This window comes from Erinaceus europaeus, chromosome X (genome assembly GCF_950295315.1).
Source record: "Erinaceus europaeus chromosome X, mEriEur2.1, whole genome shotgun sequence".
NCBI classification, from domain to species: domain Eukaryota; kingdom Metazoa; phylum Chordata; class Mammalia; order Eulipotyphla; family Erinaceidae; genus Erinaceus; species Erinaceus europaeus.
The window spans coordinates 100,851,387-100,866,721 of record NC_080185.1 but is presented as its reverse complement, the minus strand read 5'-3'; the positions used below and the strand labels follow the sequence as shown (position 1 = coordinate 100,866,721).

Here is a 15,335-nt window from a genome sequence, read left to right as displayed (position 1 = left end):
CTTGTCAGTTGACAAAATGCTAATATGTTTAGTAAAAATGTTTATAGTTGAACCAGTGAACTAGCTTCACCATGTATGTGACCTAGGTTCAAATCTGGTTGCCACTGCATTGAGAAAAACTTTAGTGTTGTGGTCCCTCCCACTCTCTATCTCTGTTTCTCTATTTCTCTCTTTAAAAAAAAAGCTTACAGTGAGGAATAGCATTTGACCGAATTATGTATGTCCTCTATGATAATTTATTAACTTTCAGTGATAGAATTAGCATATAATATACTCAGAATCAAAGGATTAACTTATGTGTTAGCAATATGTAGGGAGAGAGATTGGGGGCATAGATATTTATATGTCTAAATATGTGTAATAGGTTTTCATTTGATGCTGAACTTACTAAACTGGAAACCAACTGAACTTCCCTAAAAGGCAGAACTGCACATGCTACTTTAGAGTTGAGTAATCAGAAATTCTTCTTTTAAGAATTACAGGAAATTCATGTACACAGTAAACTTTGTGAATCACAGGCCTTAAAAAGACAAAATGAGGGAGCTGGGCGGTAGCGCAGTGGGTTAAGCGCACATGGCACAAAGCTCAAGGGACCAGCGTGAGGATCCTGGTTCGAGCCCCTGGCTCCCCACCTGCAGGGGAGTCACTTCACAGGCAGTGAAGCAGGTCTGCAGGTGTCTATCTTTTTCTCCCCCTCTCTGTCTATGCCTTCTCTCTCCATTTCTCTCTGTCCTATCCAACAATGACATCAATAACAACAACAGTAACTACAACAACAATAAAAATAACAAGGGCAACGAAAGAAAGAAAGAAAGAAAGAAAGAAAAGAAAGAAAGAGAAAGAAAGGCAAAATAAGTGAAATGCAACCAAGAGTGATTAAATTAAACTAAAATACTGTTAAAAATTTGGAAGGCAATAATGTTACCACTAGGAAATGCTGTTGCAATGAAAATCTTCAGACTACCCATTTTTCTTTTAAAGTACATTTAGTTCAGTTTGCTGAGAATATATTATCTAAGAATCTACTAAAGATATCTGCATGAGAAAAATTTATTATCTTTATTTATTGGATAGAGATAGTTAGAAATTGAGAGGGGAAGGGAAGATAGAGAGGGTGAGAGATAAACACCTGCATTACTGCTTCACCACTTGCAAAGCTTTCCCTTTGCAGGTAAGAACCAGGGGCTCAAATGTGGGTTCTTGTGCATTCTAACATGTGCACTCAACCAGGTGAGCCACCACCTAGCCCCTGTATTAGAAAATATAATCCTGAATTTACAGCAGAAGAAATTGAAGTACTACTATACCATTTATCTTTTCTACCCTTACACACTTATAAAGTGAACAAGCCTAGATTTGAGCTTGTCTTACTATCAGTCCTCTTTTAAAAGACCCTCTTTTGCAAGTTACTAGTTTCTACTCACTGGAATATATTCTGACATTCAGATAAACTAATGCAGTAATGAGTTCAAAAAAAAAGGAAAAAAAAAGGAAAAAAGTGGGAATATACAGTCTTAACCTATACCATCTTTTTGTGTACAGTAGTATTTATCAATCTTGTTTACTTTTTAAAAAAGGTATTGACAATCACTTAAAATAGTTTTAAATATTATTCACTACAATAAAAATGAATAATGAAAGCTGAACCTAATTTTTTCTAGTCTTTTTTTTTTATTGGATATAGATAGCCAGAAACTGAGAGGGAGAGAGAGACACACGTGCAGCCCTGCTTCACCACTCATGAAGCTTTCTGCCCTTTCTAACTGTCAATATTGATTCCACATTTACAAAAAAATGCCCAATTACTTCTAGATTTCTGCTCAGTAGAAGTGATACTTCCATAGTATAGTATCCATCTACCACTGCAGTATCCGTTTGAGAAATTTGGTTTTCAGTTTGCTTTTTTGATTAATTGCCTGACTTATATTTTATGTTTTCTCCAACATAGATAAAACTATGTGGAACTAATTTGCATATGCTAACAAATAAATGTGAAGTAAACACTTGTTTATCTGCCACCTTTAGTCAGGAAATAAGAACATCATTGATCTTCCAGATATCTCCTTTGAATTACTTCCCAGTTGCTACCAGATTTAATTTTTGTACTTTTTCTCTATAATTATTGATTTCTGTAACCTTGGTCATTTACATTAAATAGGCAACAGTCAAGCTAAGACCCTATATGTATGTTCAGTATTATTAAAAAAGCAAAATTCATTTGCTTACCTCAAGTGATAAAGGAAGGCAAAATATGGCATAACTACTTGAAATGTATGTCAAACTTGGGACCTCATGAGTACAAGCTTAGCATTTTATCCATTGTGTTCTGGTCTCCATTTAATTACTTGTATTAAATATTTTGAGCTATATATATTTCAATATACTTGATTTTATGTAATTTTACTGTTTAATTTTCTTTGACCTTTACTTGTAGCCTCAGTATCTTCAGTATTCCAACTTGATATAAACTGATATTAAAATACTTTAGTAACAATATTTCAGAATTTCAGCAGGCTGCCCACATTCATTATATACATACTTGAATTTTATTTAAAGATAAATGTTACCGTAATGACTCTTGGAAGATTTACTTATGCCCTTTCAAAATAAGATTATCATCTACTTGCATTTAGTTGATTCCCATTTGATAAAACCATAACTTTAAAAACTTTAAATAAATCTTTTTAAAAATAATTGTTTATTATGTATTAAATAGAGACAGAGAAACTAGGAGGAAAAGGAGAGGTAGAGAGAGAGAGAAAGAGAGATACCACAATACTGCTTCACTGCTTGTGAAACTTTCCCCCTAAAGATGAGAACTGGGTGCTTGGGCCTATGTCCTTGCACATTGTGACATGTTCGCTCAACTAGGTGTGCCACCACCCTGTATCATTTTGTTCACTGCATATCCAAATAATCATTCTAACAAAAGATTGGAGATGTGTGACATCTACAGGGAATTTATACTAAAAAGTAAGAGTTTGGCATGAGTAAAACTGATTAAGAAGTTCATTCTATACTTACTGTGATAGAATTCCGTTGAGTGCTCAAAGATTCTGCTTTCCAACGAGCATGGCAAGTTTAGGGAGTATATGAAGTTTCTGAGAAGCCATTTAAGCTCTCCTTACTTAAGAAGGGCTCTTTCAGAGGTCTATTGACCATTGTGTATCTCCTGTGTTATGAAATACATCAAGTGTTTTGGGTTAGGAATTTGTACAACTTGCTATACTGTATGATCATTTCACCTATTAGATTGTTCTAATTTAGGGATAGGTCAAAGTAGGTCTGTTTGTGTGAAATCCATGGCACTCAGTCTCTTCAAGCTTCAAGGTATGCTTTGCTGCCTAACTCTGTTGAGTCAGGTCAACAGACTGCCTTCATTTGCCAGCTCCTACAAGATTTGTGTTTGCTAAAAGGTAATCCTTGACCTGAAGCTATAGACCTCAGTAATTAATCCAGACTTACTGAGGCAGGCTTAGAGGGCAAGCCGTTTTATTCTAATGCCAGAAGCTCAAACCCAACCCAGAGCTCCATATCCATTTGACCAAGGCTCACCAGGCCTCTATACTGATTCTACATCATCTATACTCTAGCCTCAAATCTTTCTATTCCATATATAGGTACTGATCCTAATAACCTTCTTAAACCTCAGACTGTTTTCTTCCAGAAAACTAGGCTTGTGGCAATTAGAGATTAAATATTATACATGTGAGATCCCTACTGATAGGTACAAAGTATTCTCATTCATTCACCAAGCCACCCATTCATCTTCCCATATACACAGCCAAAACTTCCAAGTGTTTAATATGTGTTATGTATTGTATTTGCTTTTATTTATTTATTTATTTTGCCTCCAGGGTCATTGCTGGGGCTCGGTGCCTGCACTACAAATCCACTGCTCCTGTGACCTTTTTTTTTTTTTTTTTTTGAGAAAGAGGAGGGCAAGACTGAGAAGGAGAAAGACAGAGAGACATCTGCAGACCTGCTTCACCACTTGTGAAGCAACCCCTCTGTAGTTGGGGAGCTGGGGGCTCAAACTGGGATCCTTGCTCAGGTCCTTTAGCTTCGTACTGGTGCTCTACCGCCTGACCCCCTTTATTTGCTTTTAAAATAGTTAGGTTGACTAAGAAAAGATAAAAGCCAATAGTAGAGAGATCAGTAAATAAATTAACTCAGATTGTTGCTGTGAAGTTTAACTACATTGGTAGTTAGAATGAAAAGAAATATATAAGTGGGAATTAAAATACTTTGGTCAAGATACGTATAAAGATAAAGACATGAGTGATGTCAATGTCTAACAACGAACCTTTTAAATCAAAACATTAAAAAGTTGAATATGTAAATGTACAATGGTTCTGTAGCTTTACAGATTAATCTGTGTAGCTTGCCCTACTTTGTGTAAATGAGTGTTTTTTTAATTTTAAAAAGTAAATAAAATAACTTATGCCCTACTAATCTCCCAAACATAGCCCTTGTGTTGGCTAGTAAAACTCCCAAGTCTAATGCTCAGAAGGCTAGAAATAGACCTACCCTATGACCCTGCAGTTCCTCTAATGGAGATATATCTTGTTGTTGTTGCTTCCAGGGTTATTGCTGAGGCTCAGTGCCTGCACCATGAATCCACTGCTCCTGGAGGCCATTCCCCCCCTTTTTTTGTTTCCCTTGTTGTTGTAACCTTGTTGTGATTATTATTGTTATTGTTGATGTCGTTCGTTGCTGGACAGGACAGAGAGAAATGGAGAGAGGAGGGGAAGACAGAGAGGGGGAGAGAAAGAAAGACACCTGCAGACCTGCTTCACCACCTGTGAAGCGACTCCCCTGCAGGTGGGGAGCCAGGGGCTTGAACCGGGATCCTTACGCTGGTCCCTGCGCTCTGCGCCACGTGCGCTCAACCTGCTGTGCTACCGCCCAACCCCCAGAGATATATCTTAAGGAATCAAACATACCCATCCAAAACGATCTGTGTATACCTATGTCCATAGCAGCACAATTTGTAATAGCCAAAACCTGGAAGCAACTTAGGTGTCCAACAACAGATGAGTGGCTGAGTAAGTCGTGGTATATATACACAAATGTATATTGCTATTAAAAATAGTGAATTCGCTTTCTTCACTTCATCTTGAATGGAGCTTGAAGAAATAATTTTAAGTTATATAAAACAGAAAGAGAAGGATGGATATGAGATGATTCTACTCATAGACAGAAGTTGAAAAATAAGAACAGATGGGAAAACTCAAAGCAGAATTTAGACTAGATTTGGAGTATTGAACTAAAGTAAGGGACTCTGGGCCTTGGGTGGGGGGCAATGTTCAGGTTCTGGAGCATGTTGGTGGAGGAGGACTTAAGTTTGTGTGTGTGGGTGGGTAGATTGTAAACCATTAATCCCCCCAATAAAGAAAAAAACACAATCACACAAAATACTCTTCCAAGTCTTATAAGTCAGTTTATTTTTAATTATTTCTTGAAAGTTTCATTTTCTAATTTCCAAGTCTAGCAGCAAATATTTGCCTATTATACTAATGGCATATTCTTTATAATGATGAGAATAGTCACCTACATTTTATAGTCAGTGTATGGATGTTTGTAGATACTGGGATCTGAAGTTTTTTGAGTGTCTCGCTGGACATAGTGCTTTCCTGTTATTACTAGATAAGTCCTCATAAACAAGTATACGTGACAAGAAGTGAAATTCATTTCTTTCATTCTAAAGTAAAAAGGCAGTGCAGAATTCTATATAGTTTTTGATGAGACCTCCGTCTTTTATGTACTTTAAATGACCTTTATATCTCAGTCCTGCATAGCCTAATGGGATACAAGGGCGGTCTATTTTAAACTGTTTTTCAAGTTGAAGAGGGATAGTCTCATATTTTGCAAGTGGAGCATACTCAAACCAATTACTAAACCCTTTACATGAGAATGTTTAAATATTGCTCTTCTCTTCCATTTTTTTTTTTTGCGAAAACATTGGCCAGAAGTTAATCTAAATTCAGTAGCACTTTAAAATATTTTTTCTATTAACAGTATGTTAGAGTACAGACTGAAGTCTCTTTTAAGTTTATTTTAAACATGTGTTCAGGAAATAATTTTTCAGTGCGTAAATACCCTATGCTACTTTGTATGAAACTGCAGCACAGAAACAAGTAACCATTTTTTGTAGTTGTCATACCCATCAGTAAATAATTTCATGATGTTTTCACAAAATAGAATATGAATGTTGTGGGAGGAAGACTGAGTAACTTTTGTAGCATTCATTTCAGTTCTCAGGCACATTAAAAGAAGGACAAACACAAAATGCCTTCTAAAGAAATTAGCTGGTGTGTGGTGACCTTGCAGCTGAAAGAACCCATGAATGTTCCAGATGTTGGGAAGCAAAAGAAAGGAAACTTTAGAGAAGACACAATAGTTTTGTCTAAATGTTGGAAAGATTGTAATGGACATCAGTTTGTAGATTTTGCTCAGTATAGCTCTGAAACATAACTCCTGCAGATGGTTCTATGTACATAGAATGGGTGTTTCTGGGTCGTCACTGTCAACCTGGTAGTGTCTCTTTCTAGAAGTGTCATATAAGGCTGGGTACCATTTGTCAGGGATTGTGTAGAAGAATGCAACTTAATCAACTCTGACACTTCTTCAAATTTAAAATTTCCTGAATCTGTGAACCTGCAAAATTATAACCTGTGTTCAGGAGCATACTAACAGTGAAATTTACAATCTGTTAAAAGCTTTAAAAGTATTCTAAACCATTAAAATAGATGCAGTAGGTGGTTAAGAAAAACAAAGTAGGTGGGAAGAAAAATGATGGATAGTCCATATCTTGATCATTAAAGGTATTCGGGATACTTAAATATTTTACTGTATTTGCTGTATGTGAAAATTTTATTTTATTTTATTTAAATACAATGTTTTTATTTTCAGGTTTTCACTACCAGTTATTGCAATAGCAGAAAACTGCATTCTTACTGTTTATCCATACATGGCAACACATATTGATAAGCAAAAATATGTTGTAAAGGATGGTAAGTTCTACACACACACCATTATTGTCTCTGTATCTCTTGCTGTATATCTTGCTTTGAAAGGCCTACATCTGAAAATAAAATTACTTAAAAAAACCCAGATAATTATTGAAATCCTGTCATTGCCAGATGCTGTGTTTAGCATTGAGGAGATGGCAATGCCTCTTAATTACAAAAATTAACAATTTAGCAAAAGGCACATAAAATAATATAAAGAAGGTTGAATTAAGACATACATATATACATATATATACATATATATATTAATCAACTGAGGTATTGGGAAGTAGATTAATACTGGTTAATACTAATGTTGGTGTTTGAGGATGACTTTGTAGAAGAGATGACATTTGTGTAAAGCTTACCAAAAGACCCGATTGATGAAGGAAAAAACATGGCAAAATGATAAATACTTTATAATTCCAAATACCATATTTAAGTGAACAGTCATCTGTCAGAAATCCAGGACTCAGTACTCTTCTACCTTAAACCATTCCTTTATCTGAATCCCTTTATCCAGGGAACTTGCTTAGTTGGCTAATCTGACTGACTCTTGCTGTTCAACTTTTACCTCCTTCCTAGCTACTATGGGGGAGTGCACAGAATGACTATTGAGAGGAAAGAGGAATAATATCTTCTTTGGAAAGACCTACTACCAAAGAGGATAAAGGATGAAGTCAAGTTTAGCATATCTGATTTATTCTTCTCAGATTTGCCAGTCAGATAAGCCACTTAACTTCCTAGGTAGAGGGAAAGAGTACTAAAGGAATCAAGTAATTCCTTTAACAGGAAGGAAATGTCAAAAAGAAACGTTCTTTCATAATATTGCTAAAACTTCACTACTGTATAGCAGTGTACAATGCTGACTATTTTCTCTGTTTTCTTTCTCTTTCACACATCAGACTGTCTGCGATTCCACATAATATACTTTCTTAGTTCTTATCTTTCTTGACTGTTCCTTCTGAGCACATATACATAGGGTTTTTTGTTTTCTTAATTCTCATAATATAGAAGTTTTTGGACAGGGGTAGATACCATAATGGCTATGCAAGCAGACTGTCATGCTTGAGGCTCCAAAGTCCCAGGTTCAATCCCCTGCACCACCTTAAGCCAGAGCTGAGCAGTGATCTGGTAAAGTAAATGGACTGAAAGCTGTTCACAATGATTTTGGCTCCTAACCAGGACTGATTTCATTTGAGAAAATTAACTATAGAAATTACTTTTGTTAGTGACTCATTAAATTTGCTTTTGAACAGTATACATAATTCACAAAATTTTGCTGTGGAAGCATTTAGAACATTTTGTATATATGATTTATGCTAAGTTCATATTTTATGTTTATTCTCCAATAAATTTGATATACTGTAAATAATGGCCTTATCAAATAAAGGTAATTAAATCCAGAATACCTTTTAACCATTTATGATTTTTCTCTTATTTGACATTTTATTTTGTAATATGCATATATATATATATGAAATATGAAATTCAGCCTAGATAATTTAATAGTGAACTCACAAACGCTTTCCCCCTCCCCCAATTTGCCAGTTGTAGATACAGCTCCCAGCGATCTTCAACTTGTCTCCATAGAGTCTGGATTATTTTCTTCACTGCCTTCTAGATCTAATAATGCTAATATTGAAAATGGATTATTTGTTGGTATGTGGCAATACTCAAATCAGTCTATAGCATAATCTGCTAAATAGTAATTAAGTAAAAACTTAAACTTTTTCAGATAATGAATACACAAAAATGATGACTTTTTAAAATTAGTCTTAAGTGAATCATCTTTGAAAACTCTCTGCTATGATGAGGAGCAGAAATTCTCCAGTGTTTTTGATTCATAGAAAGATTAGTGGGAGTCGGGCTGTAGCGCAGCGGGTTAAGCGCAGGTGGCACAAAGCACAAGGACCGGCGTAAGGATCCGGTTCAAACCCCGGCTCCCCACCTGCAGGGGAGTCGCTTCACAGGCGGTGAAGCAGGTCTGCAGGTGTCTATCTTTCTCTCCTCCTCTCTGTCTTCCCCTCCCTCTCTCCATTTCTCTCTGTCCTATCCAACAATGACAACAACAATAATAACTACAACAATAAAACAACAAGGGCAACAAAAGGGAATAAATTTAAAAAAAATTTAAAAAAAGAAAGATTAGTATCTTAGTACTTTCCCCTAGGCCAAAAAATAGGCCAAGCAGTTCCATTTATTAGGTATTTTTTGGTTAAAAATAAAAAAAAACAGAGTAGTAGCTTATGTGATATACAAAAAATGCTGTAATGATAACGATAATTAAATAAAATGTTCAATATCCTGGAAGCCCTGTGAATCTGCTGCCGTGACATCACAGGTACCCTTTGTACATAGTTTTGTAACTGCTGAACTCTAGTGGTTTGTCTGGTAACTAGTAGTAGTTGGATGCATTGGTGCCTGTTGTAGAAGGAGATCGGCACAGATAAATATGCAACTTAGATCTTATTATTTGCAGTGATCTGTTTAAAACCCCACTAACTAAATCCTTTTAAAAATATTTGTATTTATTTATTATTGGATAGATAGAAATTCAGAGGGGATTGGAGAGACATACAGAGGGAGAGAGACACCTGCAATATTGCTTTACCCACTCATGAAGCTTTCCCCTTACAGGTAGGGACCAGGGGCTTGATCCTGGATCCTTGTGCACTGTAATGTGTGTGCTTAATCAGGTGTACCACCATCTGCCACCCTAACTAAATCCTTAGAGATCATTTAAAGTTCTTAATAATCTGATCTTGTTTTAAAAATTAACAGTGATCTTTTCTCTGGACATGAGTAATATTAAAAATTCTCCTTGCTATTGAATGGACCAAATCAGATTAAATATTTAAGAGACTATGTGCTTCTGCCATTATGTAGGCAGATATTTTTCAAAAAATGATAGAATCATTTTATAGTCTTGGATACAAAATCATTTTTAATTTGAAGCAAATATTTTGTTTCTGTTACTTTTTCAGCTAAAGTTTAAATTCTGTCCAATAAATAAAACTTAAAAATTGTCTGAATACTTTACATAAGTAATTTAAAATGAACACTTCCATTTTAAGAAATGTTTCACATACTGCCATGGCAAGAACAACATTTGATGGTTATCTTCATTGAAATTCATATATTTTTATGGTATTTCTGTTGGGTATTTTGTAGATCTATATTTTAAGTGTAATAAATTGACAAAAATAATTTTTTAGAACATAGACTAAGTTGTAGAAAAGCTCTATCTGTATACAAGAAGCAGTAGATTACTGACAGACTATTTTACATTGTGACCAGGCAATAATTCTTTTCTGAATAAATGAATTTTTAGGAGTGGAAATGACAGCTGAAAAATTAAAATCTAGTGAAAGTGAAACATCAGAGCATGAAGAAAATGTAATTGTGGAAACAGAAGAGAAAAATGAACAATTCTTTTTTCCTGAAGAGGGAACAGCACCCTATAACTTCTTTGCGGAGGTTATAAGGGCAACTGAAACTTGGTTCAGTCTCTTCGGCTGGCCAGAAGGACCTCACACACTCTCTATTCCAGAGACCATACGAAGGTGACAACTATTTTCTTTAAATCCCTTGATTTGTATCACATAAAGATATGTGTTCATTGACATATTGTTTTAAGTGAACCCCAGTATTAAATAATTTGTTCAAGATGATAAGTTATGGGATTGATTAAAAAAAAATCAAATGCAAACAATTCTTCAGTGTGCATGCACTTTTCTTCTAAACATTTTAGGCAGAAACTGAAATCTCTGAACCTTGGCTTCCTCACCTGTGAATTGAGAAAGTGTAGGGAAAATCCTTTTGAACTGGAAAAATTGAGAAACTCCACATTTCTATAAAAGCGAAATATCAGACCTACCTCTAATGTGTAATTAGGTAGACAGGCAATTAGTCAGCCAGGATGGACACCCACTTTTTTTTTCCACACTAGCTCCTCTTTGCCAGTACATTTATCTTTCACTGTTTTTTTATTATTATTGTCCAGCATGTCTGTTAATTTAAACAGGAATTCAGTTTCTTTCCTTAGAAAACATTGGTGTAGGGGTTCTTAGAGCTTTCCTGAAGTGTTATTGCCCAGCACAAGGGTGATTTATTGACCTCAGTGAGTGTAATACAGTTCTCAATAGCTATATTGGCTTTGCTAGAATTTTTGCATCTGTATTCAGTTTAAGATAAGCCTATTGTTTTCTTATAAATTTTATTTTTCAGCTTTTTTATTAGAATAATACCAGTTTCATTGAATTAAAGCGTTACTGTTTAATCTTTGTCTGAACTGAGGGATAATTAATGTTGTGGATACCAGAAAATTCATAGGCTTGATCTTAAAACCATCTGACTAATGGGAATATTTGAGAGAAGTTATTCTGTTACAGCTTTTAAATTCTGTTTCAGTGTTTTATTCTACTGAAAATTTTAATTTTTTTTCTTTTTTTGCCTCCAGGGCTCTTACTGGGGCTCAGTGCCTGCACTATGAATCCTGCTCCTGGAAGCTATTTTTTCCCCTTTTGTTGCCCTTGTTGTTTATCATTGTTGTTATTATTATTGTTGTTGCTGCTGTCGTTGTTGGATAAGACAGAGAGAAATGGAGAGAGGAAGGGAGAGGGGGAGAGAAAGACACCTGCAGACTTGAGTCGCCAATTGTGAGCGACCACCTGCAGGTGGGGAGCCAGGGACTCGAACCAGGATCCTTACATCATCCTTGTGCTTTGCACCATGTACGCTTAACCCGCTGTACTACTGCCAGGCCCCCAAATTTTAACTTTTGAATAAATTTGAACATGTGTATTATTTATGAGGGGAATCTTTTTTGTGTGTGGCATCAGGGCCTTGCATGTGTGATTTCATTACTTCCAGGATGATTTTTTCATTCAGATAGAGAGAATGAGGGAGGGAAACTACAGCACCAGAATTCCTCTTGGTGTCATGGTATCTCCATGTGATGCTGGGGTTTCAACCTGGGCCATGTAAATGGCAAGGCATATAACTTGCCTGATGCCCAAGTTCTTTGGTCCCGTGGAAGAGATCGCTGGACATCAAAAATTCATTATACAACAGTTATTACTATAACTACTATTTGTAGGTAGTCTCTTCCTCATTTGTAAATTCAGTTTTTCTGGATTATAAATATTAGCAGCTTACTTTATATTTCATGAATTCCTGGGTTCATCAGTCCATTTCTGTTTCTTAAATAATTCAATTATGGTATTTTTATTTTTGAGGGGTATGCCAAGAATTTAACCCAGCAACTCATATACCTGAGGCAAGTACTCTTGTCACTGAGATACAAATCAAGCTGTATAATTTACTTTTTAAAACTTTAATTGTGATTTAATTATTTTCAGCATGTGAAACCTATTGATTTCACTTTGTATGCATCTCATGTTTTTATATTAAATGTTCTTTTTCTTCTTTGCTAGAGAGATTGAGATTTTAATTTACACTTTCAGTTTTTTATTATAATTGTTAAATATTATATAATGTGACAGTGAATCAATACATTATCATTTATTCATTCTTATTGCATTTACTTGTATATTTTTTTGAAATTTTCTGAATATAAATAATACTAGGATAGACATATGATTTAAAAACAGTACCAAGAATTTTTAGATATTGCATAGGAAGTTTCTCAGAGGTGAGATCAGTAGATTACATAACACAAGCCTTTTAAAAATCTTATGTTCTACTAAGTGTTCTCTTTCATAGAGACAGAGAGATAGAGGGAGAGAGGAAAAGATTACCAAAGCTTCCTCCAGTGTGGGTGTGTGTGGGGCAGGCGGGGAGCTTGAACCCGGGGCATGCACATGACAAAGCAGGTACACTATCCAGGTGAGTTAGCTCAAAATAACAACAACAACAACAATAACAAATTAAACAGAACTCAATTCTATTAGAAAAAAAAGACACTTGAAATTTGACTCACTTAGTAGGGATATAAAATAAATATTAAGAACAGGGAAATATATGGGTACAACAGACATCTGAACTTAAAAGGAATCCTCACTCATGAAGCTAATAAAAATATGTGTCTAAGTATCAAAATACAAATTTTATTTATTTATCTATTTATTTTTGCCTCCAGGAATATCGCTGGGGCTCGGTGCCTGCACCACGAATCCACTGCTCCTGGAGGCTTATTTTTCCCATTTTGTTGCCCTTGTTGTCATTATTGTTATTGTTGTCATCGATGTTTTTGTTGTTGGATAGGACAGAGAGAAATGGAGAGAGGAATGTAAGACAGAGGGGGAGAGAAAGATAGACACCTGCAGACCTGCTTCACCGCCTGTGAAGCGACTCCCCTGCAGATGGGGAGCTGGGGGCTTGAACCGGGATCCTCAAGCTGATCCTTGTGCTTCACGCCATGTGTGCTTAACCCACTGCGCTACCTCCCAACTCCCTCAAAATACAAATATTGAGAAAAGGTTATAAATTTAGATTTGTATGTACATGTATAATGATTTAAATCTGTATAAAATAAAATTATAAGTATTACTATCTTCAATTTGCAGCATGCAAAACTGAGTTCAGTGAGCGAAGTCATCATATTCACACAGCTATTAGATGATGTTTCCAGTATTTAGCACCTCTGCCATTTCTTAGAAACACTTATAATCATAACTTAGTCTTTCATACTTGATAACTACAGAATGAGATACTAACAGCTCTGGGTCTATTAAAAAGGTTATTTTTATTTAAAAGGTTATTTTTATTAACAAATGCTGGCTGAGTAAACTGAAATATGTGATATTTACTTGTTTTTAAATATAATTTAAGTCATTGAACATTTTATCTTAACAATTTTTAATTATTTTAACTGTAAAATTGTTTTCCTATAGGGATGTATATAAACTACAATTCCATTCATCAGCTGTAAAATCAAAAACATTTATAAGACAGAATGACTTTTCCAAATATAACAAAACTATTTATGATGTGATGTTCAATTTGACTGGAAAATTGCTACCTGGAGTTAATGCAACTCAGTCTTTACCAGTGAATGACATTGAAAGGGTGATTCAGCTTTATAATCAACATACTTCACTTCTTGAATTTCTCAAGTAAGAGCATGGATGTGTTAACTTTGACATGTAATTATGACTTGGGTAGCTAAGTTGATAGGAAGACTAATAGACTTTGATAGCATTTATCTTTTTACAAAATATTAAATTTCTACTGTCTATAAACCCTATAATGAATATCTTGGACAGATAATATAAAATAAATATTCATGATCAACTGAATTTATAATCTCAGGTAAACATTCTCAAACTTTATCATGTATCTAGATTACTGGGATGTTATATCATGATGCTATGTTATGTTATGATACTAGTTTGCATGTATAACAAGTTTCAAGTGATATTGATACTTCTGGTCCATGACTTTAGTGTGAGAATCCTCAGATACAGCAAGTAAATAAACTATTGAACAAAAAAGGGGGTAAAGCTAATACAAATCAAATGAAATTTTCTATTAAAGTGCATAATAGAAATATAGCAAGTGTATGAAAACACATATATTTAAAAATAGAGCAGAAATGCAAGTGAAAGATTTGGTGTTTATCCTTATTTCCAGATTAGACATTTTCACACATATTTTTATTTTTAAATTTATATTTGTATTTTGCTTTTTTATGTTATGTTTTTTTTCACTGCCAGCCCCTTTTACTAACTTTTTTTATTGAGGGGGTATGCTTTACAGTGAAGTCATTAACATATGCATACAATTTCGTTATATAATAGAGCCCCAGAGTTTTCTTCTTCTTTTTTTTTTCAGAGTTTTCTTCTTATCCACCGTCTCCCTTCCTCCCCAGAGTCCTTTGCTTTAGTGAGATATACCATGTCCAGTCCATGTTTCATTTTGTGCTCTCCCTCCCTGTCTCCACTTTATACACAGTGGAATACTACTCAGCTATTAAAAATGATGAACTTGTCTCCTTTGCATCCTCTTGGATGAAACTCAAGTACATCATGTTGTGTGAAATAAACCAAAAAGAGAAGGATGAATATCAAATGATCTCACTTATTAGTGTGCTTTTTTAAAAAAATGAGGATGATGATTCTGCTGTTGGGTAATATACAGAAGTGCTAATAATCTGTAATGGTGATTTTTTAAAAAAAAATTATTTATTTTCCCTTTTGTTGCCCTTGTTATATTGTTGTAGTTATTATTGTCGTTGTTATTGATGGTCGTCATTGTTGGATAGGACAGAGAGAAATGGAGAGAGGAGGGGAAGACAGAGAGGGGGAGAAAAAGATAGACACCTGCAGACCTGCTTCACTGCCTGTGAAGCGACTCCCC

At 34.9% G+C, this 15,335-nt stretch overlaps 1 protein-coding gene across 1 annotated transcript in view; it reads left to right on the top strand.

The window, feature by feature from the left end:
• The window catches only part of CFAP47 (cilia and flagella associated protein 47), a 194,664-nt gene that overhangs the window by 67,559 nt on the left and 111,770 nt on the right, over positions 1-15,335 (top strand). Inside the window, exons 27-30 of the mRNA XM_060182678.1 lie at positions 6,916-7,016; positions 8,565-8,675; positions 10,348-10,579; positions 13,871-14,092. Coding sequence (XP_060038661.1) covers positions 6,916-7,016; positions 8,565-8,675; positions 10,348-10,579; positions 13,871-14,092 — 666 coding nt within the window. The remainder of the gene's footprint in view (positions 1-6,915; positions 7,017-8,564; positions 8,676-10,347; positions 10,580-13,870; positions 14,093-15,335) is intronic.